The sequence below is a fragment of the Pinus tabuliformis genome, chromosome 2_1 (genome assembly GCF_031772625.1).
Source record: "Pinus tabuliformis cultivar Carrire ecotype Pingquan chromosome 2_1, CPIR1, whole genome shotgun sequence".
Taxonomy (NCBI): domain Eukaryota; kingdom Viridiplantae; phylum Streptophyta; class Pinopsida; order Pinales; family Pinaceae; genus Pinus; species Pinus tabuliformis.
Genome location: NC_142299.1, coordinates 316,859,110 through 316,873,339, shown reverse-complemented (window position 1 = coordinate 316,873,339; position 14,230 = coordinate 316,859,110). Strand labels below are relative to the sequence as shown.

Here is a 14,230-nt window from a genome sequence, read left to right as displayed (position 1 = left end):
ACCTCTCCCTTAGGAGGGAACTTTGGATTTTTATAAACTTACCACAAGGTTAAGAGGGAATTTTTTGTGATGTCCTTAAATCTGGTATTCAAAAATTTGTGGCGGAATGGTGGTTTGCCATCAATATAAAGTTTAGACAATTAAGACCCCAGGTCTGTTACAACCGGCCGTCGGCAATCCCTCCACCCTCCGCCACCCTCCCCTAGCTCCACCACCCTCCTTCTCCGCCACCCTCCCCTGGCAATCCTGACATTCGCTGACGAAAAATCCGATCGCAGCTGGAAATCCTGACATCCCCTAACAGATCGGGGACGAGCTGGAATGGCAGCCGCGGAGAGTTATTGTCAGTTCCAATTCAAATTGAGGAATTGCGATCTCACGGGATGCTCACTCACCTTCCTCCTCGACTCGGCGCCTCCTGCTCTGCAGCTCGCCACCCAGGTACAATTCGGACATGCACCAGACTGTTTTCCTGTTGCTTCAACACGATGCATCACCTTGGAATGAGAAACATATGCTATCTCAGTTTGTGATCCAATTCTTGCGTAAATTGGAATAACTTGTGATTTCCTTTGTGAAAAGAAGATGGTAGCCCAAGCTTTTGACAAATTGCATGACAAGATGTGATTATTATGCAAATCAGAGTACATCATGTGTTAAAGGAAGTCCTACTTTCCTGTGTTTTAAATTTCGACCCAGAAACAAACATCTTTTAATCATCTTGAGACCTGTAAACCTTGGTGGATAGCAGTTTCAGGCTTGTAAATCCAAACATACGCTTCTGTTGGTATGGAATTCTCACATCCTCTATAGGTCCGTATATCCTGAAAGGGGCAACAATAGATTTCTTTAAGATATTTTTATGCCCGGGACTTGCACCTGGTGTCAATTACTAACCAGCACAAGCATGTCATGTCACTGGTAGGACATAGAACCCTGGTAAAACCATATTAACTACCCCTTCCACCCACCAAGAAAGCCGCACTGGATAATATAATAGAAACGGATACTACATACCTAAAATAGTTGGAAACATCCTCCTTCGTGAAGGTGCTTTCAGCAGGAAATGTCATGTAAATTTGATGGGATCCAGAGTTGACACCACTCAAATAGTAGGGATCTCGTTCACTTGGACTATAAGTTGTGAACCTGTTAGCATCCTCTGCTAAAACAATGGCGTGCTGACCATGAGGCCTATCAATGAGGCTTACTGTATTCTTCAAGCATGCTAGTAGATTTGTCACGCTGTATCTTGCTTTCCCATGCCTCTGGCTCTTAGTCAAGTATCCCTCGGCTTGTAGGGTTTTCCCAAATCTCTCGTAATAGAGTTGAGGTAGGGAAGCAATGGAAACAGGGGCCCGTCTTCCTCTCAATAATTCTTGAAGTTCTAACTCTAATCTCTCCAATGATTCCACAGAGAAAGCTTCTTCGAAGCGAGGATCCAAGGGAATTGAACTCAAGACGTTGTCAGAGCGTGAATAACTGTGGGTAAAACAGCATCTGGAGCCATGCTTGCAATATCCCCTGGCAAAATACAGCCATGGTTTCCAATAAACTGGCTCACAGCTTACAGAAACGTCTGTCATGGAATAAGATCGCCTGTGTTTCAATCCTGTCTTACTTCCATTCAAGAAAGAGAGCATCTCTATATAGACATGACTATCATTTGGTAGGCTGTAGGAATCAAGATTCTCAGTGGGATAGAAGAGATGATCTTGGAGCTGACAATCATCCCTGAGGTTCAGTAACTAGTCATGATAGTCTGAAAATTTGTGATCACTGGGTAAGCTTTGCTGGCGGCTCAAATTGATAAAGTCGTTGTGCTCATCAGTTACAAAATGGTTTGGATTCAAGACTTCATGATGGGCGAACAATGTTGAATCCTGCTATTGCTCATGTGGAATGTGAGTTCCCCCATGAAAGCCATTGGGTGCTGGAGAAGAGAATGAGCGAGACAACAAATTAGAAAACTGAGTGTAGCGCAGAGGTGACTGAAGAGGGGACGGAGATGATAAACCAAGCTCTGTCTTGGCCTTGGAAATCATGGACTGTAAGAGTGTATTAGGCCCAAATGCAAGAAAGTGTAAGAGTGTATTAGGCCCATATTACAAATTTGAAATTTTCATAGAACCTGCAACTTTACCAGACACTGCGTTACCAATGTCAAGATTATTGTATTAGGGATTACAGAGCACTATTGCTTCATCAAACAATCAATCCCCTTGCAATTTCTTTATTGGTCTCCAAATGAGTAGTCTCATAAACAGGAAGCTCTTTTTGGTACATGCTCATGTTCATGTCAATTTCTGCCAAATTCTCTAGCTCAAACAGGTCAGAACTTGAACAACTGACATCATCATCGTCTTCCTCCTCTTCGTCTTGTTTTTCAAGACCCTTAATTACCAAAGCTTCCATAATGCTCTTTGCTTTCTGATACTTAATAATTATGTCCTTTGCTTCTGCTGCATGCCAGTCCTCCTCAAGAATATGAAATTGCAATTCTTTGCTGAGTAGTGAAAGCTTGTAGGCATCTATAGATGGATATGTATGTAGATTATTAATAGGATTCGGCTTATGGAGATACTTGTCCCCAGAGGAGTTAGAGTCCTCATCCAAAGTTCCACTTGTTGGATAGAAAGTCACAGATCTTTGACTCATCCCACTACTGTTCTTCATATCCTCTGGATGTTTTACTCAAACATGGCCTAGATTGTACTGAAGAAGAAGATGAGTCAATAGAGGTGGGTTTTTTCTTAGAAGAATCATATGAATTGGAGTCACTTACAGACGAAAATAATGAAATCTTTGGATTCTTGGTATTGCCAGCCATAAACAACGAATTGAGAAAATTTGCGAGCTTCTTGCCTAGAGAAGTTGGCTTCTTGGGCTTCTTGGAATCCTTCGAGCTTGAGAGTTTGACTTTAAATTAGCCTGATAATCTACAGGGATGAAAGGCTTCTCCGTAGAACAAAAATTCCCATCTCTAACAGATGATTTTCCATGTAAAGCTCGAGTGCATTTTCCACCAACAGCCCATTTCCCTGCTCTGTCTTCAAAACCCACATGATGTAAATTTCTTTCTATTTTAGCAGTAGCAATAGATGAAGTTTTTCTGCAGAGAGATTCCGCATCTGAAGATAAATATGGGTAGCTGGAGGTGGAATCACTTGTATGTGTTTCTTCTCTATATGCGCATATATTCCATATATATGTGCCTCTTCCGTATAGGTGCATATACAAAAGATATGCACATATACAAAAGTTGTGCATATATGGAAGATATGCAATACATAAGATGCACATATAGAAAATTTATGTGACTTCCGTATATGCACATCTTTCGTACATGCACAAGTTCTATATATGAACATATCTTATGTATACCCATAGACATTTTGACAATAGTATTGAACCTTGTTGCTAATGGGCTCTCTTCTCTTGAAAGTGAGATGAAGTTCTTTGCATAGTGAAATGCCTCCCAGGAGGCTTGCTAGTGATTAGTTTTTGAGAGCAAGATCTGCCTATGAGGCTGAAGAAACCACTGGAAGCTTCTGGTTGATGAACCTATTTGATTTGGGAAGAATCACTCAAGTGCTTATGAGGAATCTTGAACAACCAGGAGGTGCCTTAGAACTCTGGTCCTTCAACAACGATGCCTAGGAATCTCTCCCAATCAAAAATAACAAATTTCTTAATGGTATTCTAATCCCTCTATTCTCCTTGGCACTAGTCCCACCTTGATGTTAGAGGTTGGGGTCTAGGCGGGCTTGGAGGTCGGCCCCTTTAATGTTACGAATGTATAAAACATAATCAACATGTTTTTCTTCAATATATTTTTTCTAGACAAACTAATACAACATGTTACAAATATTCATAATTGGTGAAATTGCAAGCATACATATATGTGTTTATATAAATAACAAATTTGTAATTTGTAAAAGAGATATTAATTTATATTTTATTTTTCTTGCCATAAAATTATTAATGTAAAAATCCAGTGATGAATGTTTCTCTTATAAATTTAACGAAAAATTATGTTTTGAGCTACTAGATAGTTACCTTGAGAGATTATATTTTAACTTACTTCATAGTGAGCTTTACATGGTAAAAAATACAAATATTCATTATGTTAATAGTTTTAAATGTTGCACCAATTCTTTACATATAAAGTTTGGTTTTTTCTAATTTTATTATTTTAAAAATAAAAAACAATCAATTTTCTTTGTGAAATTAGCCTCACAATTGTATTCCTTGTCCACAATTTTTGCGTATTTATCCCTCATTTAAATGGAAATATTGTAGCAATACCAACAATTATCTTATACTTTCTTCTTAAAAAATATCATTTAAAAAGAATTCAAATTCCATATAATTATTGAAAAATTAATATATATGTGTACAATTTCCTACATTCCATATTTAATATAGATTTGTTTTATAGATATTTTAAAATATAAAAAATATGAAAAAAATTAATATGTGAAACAACATACCATGAAATTTTATTAATTTAGATGTAAAATATAAAATCCATCCAATTTTACAAAATATAATATTATAAATTTTCTAAAAACATTATCATTACATTTATTTTAATTCATAATTTATATAATAATAAAAATTATAAAGAAATATAATAAACATAACCATTCCATTTGTCAAAATAAATGCATTTCTCAATTCAGAATTTATATATCTGTGTGTGTGTGCACGCGTGTGTGAGAAATAGGTGTCCATATCTAATATAATTAAATCTACACCTTTACTTACTTTAATTCATAACTCAGTTGCCTTAAATACTAAGTAAATTATTTATTGATTATTTATAATAAGACATTAAAAAAAGAGAGTAGAAATTGGTTGTCTATGAGCTTCCAAGAAATAATCCACAACTATATTAGCTCAAGGGTGCTTTTTCAAAATCAAGTCATTACAACAATATTCATCAAAATAACAATAATAATAGTTCTAGTGAAGCATGTAAGATAATCCCAATTGAATATTTATTTCTAATAAAATATTAAAAGATATAACATAATTATTATAGGTATTCATGGAATATATCCATTAATTATCATTCCTTATTCCTTATTTTGAACATAATTAAAAATAACGAAATATCTCATTAATTTAAATACAATTTTAAACTATGCTCCTTATTTAAAAATAAATAAAAAACTTTAAATAAATTTTTACATTAATTTTAATTCTTTATATTAAATGTAATTAAAAATAAAAATAACTAAATAACTAAATAACTCTTAACCTCAATATAATTTTATACCATGTTATTTTTTGAAAAAAAAAGGAAAACATGGCCAGAAATTTCATTTAACAAGAAAATAGAATAACTTAATTTTATACCATGCTTTTATATGAAAAAAAGAAAGGAATAACATGGCTAGAAATTTCATTTAACAAGAAAATGGAATAACTTTTCCAAATCTGTTGGATTAAATCCCTTTGTATATTATAATTCCATTTTAAATGAGAAAGACAAAAGGATGGGCATAGCAAATAATTTTTCAAAAATCACAAATTGGAAATGACTTAAAATGTGTTGACACTTTGTTTTTTCTAAATCAGAATATATATTAATAATCATTGTAGACTTCAAATCACAAATCACAAATTGGAAATGACTTGGAAATGTGTCTACCCTTTTCTTTATCTAATTTAGAATATATATAATAATAATTGTATACATTAACTCGACCCTCGGGCTATCCCTAATTTCTAAACGGAACGATCTTCCTCACGCTATGGATTAAAATGACATAGAAGAATGAAACGAGATGTGTCCACTCTTTTCCGTGAGGTTAGAAGATGCTCACTTCAAATTAGAAATCTTCTTAATATTCTCCCTCGTCAATTAAGATTGAAAGCTTTCAGAAATTCAATTCTCCATCCATTATTCATTCGAAATGTGAAACCATCTGAAAGCTTTAAATTTTAAAATGAAATGAAATTAAAGGTGAATTCAAAATTAAAATTGAAAGCTTTTTAGAAATTAAATTTGTTGGCTCTTATTCCAAACATGAAACCAAAGAATTAGAAAATACATAGAAAATTTGCATTGTTATTCCTTGAAAGACCAAAATTATATAAATAATTACTGACTTGATCTGCTTTGTGATTTGTGTGTTAGACGTTATTTTCCAAAGCCTCCACAAAGGCAATGGGAATTGGCTCTAAACAGTATTTTCGATTGCTTGATCTGGGCAACGAGGACGTCTTTATCTACAACTAATTCCTACTCAAATTTAATTTATATATAAATCTCATTGTAAATATTACTCCTAATTTATAAATTGAATAACTTTTCAAAATCAATATCTCTCATGCTCAGGATCAAAATCATTTTAAAAAGAAAGAAAAAACAAAACTAGATGTGCCCAAGTGCTGCTAAATGCTAACTTCAAATTAAAAAGCTTCTTAACTTTATTGGTGTGGGTATCGATAAAGTAATCCAACAGATCATGGATCGAATAGACATTGCAGTTCGCTACAGGAAATAATTGGTGCCTCTAAAAGATGTCGTAATGAAAATAAAGCCTATTGTCAAGCAGATCTAGAGAGACCACCAAGCAATAAAGAAGAAAAAGAATGATAAGGGCTCTGCTGTGAGTATATGGCTTAAATATTTGGATGCCCTTCTCCAAGAAGCATCATAGGTGGCACGACATAGCACAATACCAGTCATGTGTAATGTTATAAAACCAGCATGAAGATCTATGATTTGATGACGTTGCACAATACCAATCATGTGTAACTTTATCAAACCAGCAGGAAGATCTATGATTTGATTTTACACATCAAAGAGCATCTCAAATTGTCTCGTTCGGTTGAGTTTGCCCAACTTCTAGAGCTATTAGAGGAACAAACTTAGAACCTCCAACAGGAACTTCATCAAATTAAGGAAACATTAGAAGCACAACCTTCGTTCTGCAAGCAGTTCCCATGGTGGTCCTGCTCTAACCAGCTGTGTAGAGATGAAGCTTATTGACGAACCTTTTATAGTGGGACAACATGAAGCCTTTTCATTTCTTGAATATTTGGTTATGGAATATGCAGAGGCTAAGAATATTGGTGTGCTTGGCAAGGGTTGATTTCAGCACCACGTTGGCATCCCTAATAAGTAAACTATTGGTAATATCAAGCTGCACAGGATCCTCTGCAACAATGGCGGTATAATCCAAATAACAACCAATGCTCCTCGTCTGAGTCAATCCACAGAGCTTTAGTTTGATTCCAACTCCTCTGAAGCCCGTTGTAAGGACATGCAGTCCAAGGCATGACCGCCACACGACATATGACTTGTTTGGCAAAGGAGCCAGTTGGAAAACATAAGGAAATGCGAGCTTAACTAAAGGTGTGATGGACTTAGGTGATAATGCACACAAGGGAAGGCTGAACGAAGATGTTTTATAGTGTGGGAGCATGGTTGGTGAACCCGCGGGCCGACCTATGAGTTATGCAAAGGCAAACACACATAATGGACAAAATTGCGATGAGTAGGGGTGTTTTACTACGTGATGGATGAGTCAGCTGGGCAGCCAATTCGCCCAACCATCCATATAAGTAAACAAAGGCATGGAGCGTTTGGGAATCATTCGATCAAGCTACGAACAAGCTCTTGGGTGATGCAAAGAGACAAGGTGCGAGGTGCAGATTGAGAAGAAGGCACAAATTTGGAGATGCGCCCATTCTTGGGCAGGGCACACGGCACGAGTTCAGTTATTGATTGAGGATGCGGTGAAGGCACCGGGCACCCAGTTGTGCGAAGGTGTGCACAAGATCTTGGGCAGCTTGGGTGAGCTCCCGTCCGGTTGTGCGAAGGCTTAACATGGATGTCTCGGGTAGCTCGGGTGAGCGCCTGCCCGTTGTGCAAGGATAAACGGTGGAGGTTTGGTGGAGTCATCCACCGGTGCAAAGTTGGTGAACGAACCGAGGTGCTGAACAAGTGACCCGAGCAGGGCGTGCCGTGCACGGAGGTGAGTTGGTCGACACGGTAAGGTTGTGCAGACGGGCAACCGGGTGAGGTTGCGTCGTGCATGACGAAACGATCGAAATAGTGAAGTGTTGAGATTGTGAACGAAGGTGTGACTCGTGCGGAGGCGCCCGTGTGTGGCAACTTGGTTATGACGAGGCGCGCCCAAGTTGGGCAAACAACACGATCATGCAATGAGGTGAACGAAGGGTTGGTGAGTCGTGCGATGACTGTGCGGAGGCGCCAACGAGCTGGGCAACCGAGTTTGCTGAAGTTGAAAATTGGCTAAGTGTAAATTTGAGGTTTCCCAAGATTTAACTTGTACTTTTAAGAGAAGATTACATATATTGATTCAGGTAGACTCATATTGCAGGTAGTTTCCCCTCCCTTTATACTGTTGTGCATTTCTCTTGTATAATGTTGTTTATGTGAATGTTATGGGCTTTCACTTGTATAAAGGAAACATAATAATACTTGGTAACGAAAATAAAACTAAGTATGGAATGGTATGGAATGTTAAGCGTAGTCTACAATCATAAGTATTGGTGAAAAGAAAACGATTGGTAGTGTCGCACCTCGCTATAAGCGGTTGAAAGACTACCGCGGGTGTAGGGGCATGACAGTTGGTATCAGAGCTAGTATCGGGGAGCTGGTGTTGGTGTTGAAGCGTTGAAGCTGATACACACCTGCACTTCGTGACAGTTGGTATCAGAGCTGGTGAACTGAATCAAGGAGCTAATTCTATGAAGACCGAAGACTTGGCAGGGAGTTCAAGTTTTGCAGGTGACAGGTGGAATATTAGGGTGATTCAGGTGAATGGTGAAGAAAGTGAAGGGAAGCTCTTGCTTACCTTATACAGGTTGAAGCGGATGAAAGAAGAGAACCCTCGGATTCGAGATAAACTTGAAGTCTTGGAAAGGAATGTTGAATACGAACTTCTTCAACTTGGTTGGACAATGGAGCAGGATGAAGTTGCAGATTGTGCTAACAAGGAAGAGGAAGCCGTGATGATTGAGGATGTTGCAAATGTGACAATGATGGAGGATGAACTTGAAGTCATTCAAGTTGGACCAGGATCGTGCAGTTTGCAGACATGGATGGATGAGGATACTCATATGGAGGAGCCTAATGATGATGATGTAAGTACAGTTGATACTTGTGTTTCACTTGAGCATTTGGTAGATGAACCGTATGCAGGGAAGGGCAAAATCAGTTTGCCGATGCTAGGGAGGATCTTACCATGGATGACTATGATGAGACCTTGTATGGAGAAGCAAGGATTGTTGACTGTTGCAGGACTTGCTGGGGTTGTTTGTGACCTTATGGTAGAAGGTACAAAGGCCCGTGACAAGGGAGGAACATGATGATCATTGCGGAGGATTGGGTCATGCTTTAGCCACATGGAGAATTGGCTAAGTGCCCAGACTGAATCATGGACAGATTGGAGGAGGGCACACACTTGAGGTATGATGATACTTGGGTGGACTTCTCATGGCCGAGACCAAGAGCAAGTCTTGGTGGAACCTTTAGTGGGGGAGCTATGATGGAAGGGACTCGTGATGATGATGATATGGTTGGGTGACCGAGTTCACTAGACCGAAGATTGTAGACTTGGATGAGGATGACCAATTGTTGTGATGGGTCTACTTGGTTGGACTACATGGGCAACTTAGTCATGGACATCAGGTTGGAGACATGGAGCATGGAAATCTTATGCAGGGACATGATGCAGGAGCACTTGTAGAGGTGTCACTTATGGGCATCCAATGAGGAGTGCCAAGGCAAGGATGTTGTGCAGGTGGATTTGTTGATGTGACATGGAGATGTTTTGGTTATGAGCCAATGGAGAGGTTGTGCACTCTTGTACAACAAGGCCATGGGCTTGGATAGAGTTGTGAGCAGACTATGGAGCATTCCTACTACATGGAGAGTTGAGGCATCTTGCAAAGACCTTTGGGCCGAGACTTGTATGCTTGCTAGGATGTTGGTTGGGGATGGGTTATGGAGCTCATGATGACATGACGTTGTGACTTTTGGGGACTTCATATATGGTGGACTTGGAGGATTTGATGCATTGAGGAGCTGAGGTCAGAGACTTTGATGCAGAAAGGGGTGCATACTTTCAAGTACATGTATGGGTGTGGCTTGGAAGAGTGACTTGACGTGGAGGATCGATATGAGACACTTTGGAGTGATAGAGTTACAATGATGATGATGCCTTGGTGGCAACACTTGGGCACGGGTTGAGCCGAGACTTAACCACTTTTGACACATGGGAGCTTATTGATCTATGATCATGGGCAGCACATGGATAGATGAGACAAGTTACTATAGCAGACTTGAGGGATGGCACATCGAAGATATGATGGAGGTACTTCATGGACCTGGATGTGGCACATCGAGAGTCGAAGTCTGATGAGATGATCTCTTCACTTTGAGGAGATGGATGTTTTGCAAATGGATGATGATGTTGGGGTAGATGTGGCTAATTTCATACAACACATTAGTACCAAACATCATGGACAGCATGTTGCAGATGAGATGAGGACTACTTCATGGACCTGAGCATGGCTTACACTTATATGGAGATGGATTCTTAATCGAGTTGAGGATGTGATGGGATGTTTTGAGAAATGACTGATGATGGCATGAGGATGTTCACTCTCATGGTTTGAGCATGGCGGTTGGATTAGCTACCCAACCAGTTCAAACATGGGGTCGCGAAGTGTGCAGAGATGTGTTAGCATTATGTTGGAGTATCATGGCAGCAGTTCACACAAGGATGACACATGATGAGGTCAACACGAGAGGTTGCAGGAAGCATGTAGCTTGAGATGGAGGGACCAGCCTTCCACGATGGGGAGCAGCATGTGGATTTTGCGATGAGATGTTCGATGGTCATGGATTGAGATGATTTCCGATGTATGACATACCGATGGGGTGTATACTTTGGTATGGTAATCTTGGTGACAGATGGTTGCCGGGACGAGATATTGTCAAGGACGACAATGATTTCAAGTGGGGGAGGATGTAAGGACCTGCGGTCCAAGGCATGATCGCCATGCGACACACGATTCATTTGGCAAAGGAGAGAGTTGGAAAACATAAGGAAATGCGAGCTTAATCGAAGGTGCGATGGACTTAGGTGATAATGTGCATAAGGGAAGGCTGAACGAAGATGTTTTATAGCGTGGGAGCATGGTTGGTGAGCCCACGGGCTGACCTATCAATTATTCAAAGGCCGACACACATAATGGATGGAATTACGATGAGTAGGGGCATTTTACTACGTGGTGGACAAGTCGGCTGGGCAGCCAACTCGCCCAACCATCCATATAAGTAAACAAAGGCGTGGAGCATTTGGGAATCATTTAATCAAGCTACGAACAAGCTCTTGGGTGATGCAAAGAGACAAGGTGCGATGTGCAGATTGAGAAGAAGGCACAGATTTGGAGATGCGCCCATTCTTGGGAAAGGCACATGGCACGAGTTCGATTATTGGTTGAGGATGCGGTGAAGGCACCGGGTGCCCAGTTGTGCGAAGGTGTGCACGAGATCTTGGGCAGCTTGGGTGAGCGCCTGTCCGGTTGTGTGAAGGCTTGACACAGGTGTCTTAGGTAGCTCGGGTTAGCGCCCGCCCGTTGTGTAAGGATAAACAGATGAGGTTTGGTGGAGTTGTCCGCTGGTGCAAAGTTGGTGAAAAAACCGAGGTGCTGAACAGGTGACCCGGGCAGGGCGCGTCGTGCACGGAGGTGAGTTGGTCGACACGGTAAGGTTGTGCAGATGGGCAGCCGGGTGAGGTCAGGCCGCGCATGACGAAACGGTGGAAATGGTGAAGTTTTGAGATTGTGAACGAAGGTGTGACTCGTGTGGAGGCGCCCGTGTGTGGCGACTTCGTTACGACGAGGTGCACCCAAGTTGGGCAAAAAACACGATCGTGCGACGAGGTGAACGAAGGGGTGGTGAGTCGTGCGACGACCATGCGGAGGCGCCAACGAGCTGGGCAATCGAGTTTGCTGAAGTTGAAAATTGGCTAAGTGTAAATTTGGGGTTTCCTAAGATTTAACTTGTACTTGCAAAAGAAGATTACATGTATTGATTCAGGCAGACTCATATTGCAGGGAGTTGCCCCTCCCTTTATACTGTTGTGCATTTCTCTTGTATAATGTTGTTTATGTGAATGTTATGGGCTTTCACTTGTATAAAGGAAACATAATAATACTTGTTAATGAAAATAAAACTAAGTATGAAATGTTAGGCGTAGTCTACAATCGTAAGTATTGGTGAAAAGAAAACGATTGGTAGTGCCGTACCTCACTATAAGCGGTTGAAAGACTACCACAGGTCTAGGGGCGTGACACCCGTGGCCTTGTTATAACAGTGAACTCCTATGAGGATATTGGCTTGACCTGTCACTACAATCCCCACAGCAGCCGAAAATATGACAACGTCCGTTACAACATTGTCATTGCCCATGAGGCTTATGCCCACACCACTGAATTTCTTCTCGTCAGGGCTTCCACCAGCGGTAATGCACTGCCCCAGGAAGGAATTCCGGATATATGTCTCGGGCCCGCCCTGAACCATGATGCCAGATGACTTGAAATGTGAGATATAGCAATTATCGATGTTCAAATTTTGAATTTGGGCGGGGCGGGTTCACCAGTTCAAATTTCGAATTTGAATTTGAATTGTTCGGTTAACATGGAGTAACATGCATGCTCTTCGTCACATCTCAGATGCGCGTCCAGATGCATAGCATAGCATGATAAGGTTTCATGTATTGTACATGGCGGTTATCCATGGTATGGTTTTACCAGAAAGTGCTTGTCTAGAAATATTCAGGTGTGTCAGCATGATTGTACTACCGTTTATGCCCATGGAATGATAGTAATGTAAGGGAGCATTTATGGATCAATAAAGGTGGAAATAGCTCTTGCCATCATCAATGGCAAAGTCACGAAAACCATCGTAATCGCGACCATAACCATTGTAATTACCATTATTATAAATGACACTTGTGTTGATGTCATTGTCATCAATGGCAAAGTCATGAAAACCATCGTAAGGGCCGTTATCATAAATGGCATAGCCGGCGTGTTCGAAGCTTCTCGTGTTGAGTCTTTCAGATGGCACGCGGAATTAAAGTTCCTCCTCCTCATCGTGAGATGACTCACACTTTTAAAATGGCGTGCGAATTAAAAGTTAAATATAAATTAAATATTTCGATGTCGAATATAAACAAAATTTTTTAATGATAATTTATGTAAAAAAAAGTTAATTGAAAACAAAGATTTCTTATTAAGTTGATAAAATATTTTTACAATACAATAGGTTGGGATTACTAGTTCCTTTGATGCTTAACATGATAGTTATTATTTAAAATGTAAATTAACAATAAATCATATATATATATATTAAATGTTTATATGGGGTAGTTGAAGTGGCTATGGTTGTGAAATGAAATTTCACAAACCAAAGATCTTGGGTTGTGCTAACCTCCCTAGTAGCGGGATAAATAATAGACATGGCAACTCAAAAATCGATGAATCCTACCCAACTTTTATATATATATATATATATATATATATATATATATATATATATATATATATATATATATTTTGTTTATATATGTTTTTTTTGTGTTAATTGGGTTTAATTCAAATGATTTGGATTGAGATAAATTTTGTTATCTTTCTCATTATTGCTCAATTCAATTTAATTGTTGCTTATAATATGATAGATATTTTTTATATGTATTTTTTTTTGTATTTTTTTTTTTAATTTAACTATAAATCTTAAAGATATGATTTTCTAGATACTTGAAAGATATAGATTTAAGATAAATTTATACATCTATAAGTAAAAATAAATAAAAAATATATATGAATAAGCTAGTGTGAATTTATTTTAACCATATATTTAATAAAATTTCATACATGTAAACATATAGTTTTCCAAAATATTTGAAGATTCTAATAGTCTAACCATATAAATTAAACAATGATAGCTATCAATCCATGATAAACATCAAAACACTTACTTCATCATACATCTCACATTGTCAAGATTAAAAAAAAAAAACATAAAAATTAAATAAATTATAACTATACTTTAATTTATTATTATTAATAGTAAAAAAAATTAATATATAAGTTAAAAATATATACTTAAAAGAAAAAAAAAAATAAGTAAATAAATTAGTCATGGAGATTCATCTCCATTTTCCCTATAAAT

General features: G+C 38.7%; 2 protein-coding genes across 2 annotated transcripts; both read right to left on the bottom strand.

Moving 5' to 3' along the window:
- Positions 1-202: 202 nt before the first annotated feature.
- On the bottom strand, positions 203-2,084 carry LOC149200130 (zinc finger CCCH domain-containing protein 18-like; the record flags this gene model as incomplete). Its single annotated transcript, XM_089400860.1, has 5 exons — positions 203-316; positions 396-497; positions 737-824; positions 1,018-1,734; positions 1,894-2,084. Coding segments are annotated over 5 exons (1,212 nt in total), but the record flags the coding sequence as incomplete, so codon positions are not given.
- A 121-nt stretch (positions 2,085-2,205) lies between these two features.
- Positions 2,206-2,676, bottom strand: LOC149200129 (protein BIG GRAIN 1-like B). The gene has a single exon (XM_089400859.1). It carries the CDS (start codon positions 2,674-2,676, stop codon positions 2,206-2,208), a length of 471 nt encoding a protein of 156 aa, XP_089256985.1.
- Positions 2,677-14,230: the final 11,554 nt, after the last annotated feature.

Excerpts from the sequence above, each read along its gene's own strand:
- LOC149200129 (XM_089400859.1), bottom strand. The coding sequence starts at position 2,676 with ATGAAGAACAGTAGTGGGATGAGTCAAAGATCTGTGACTTTCTATCCA.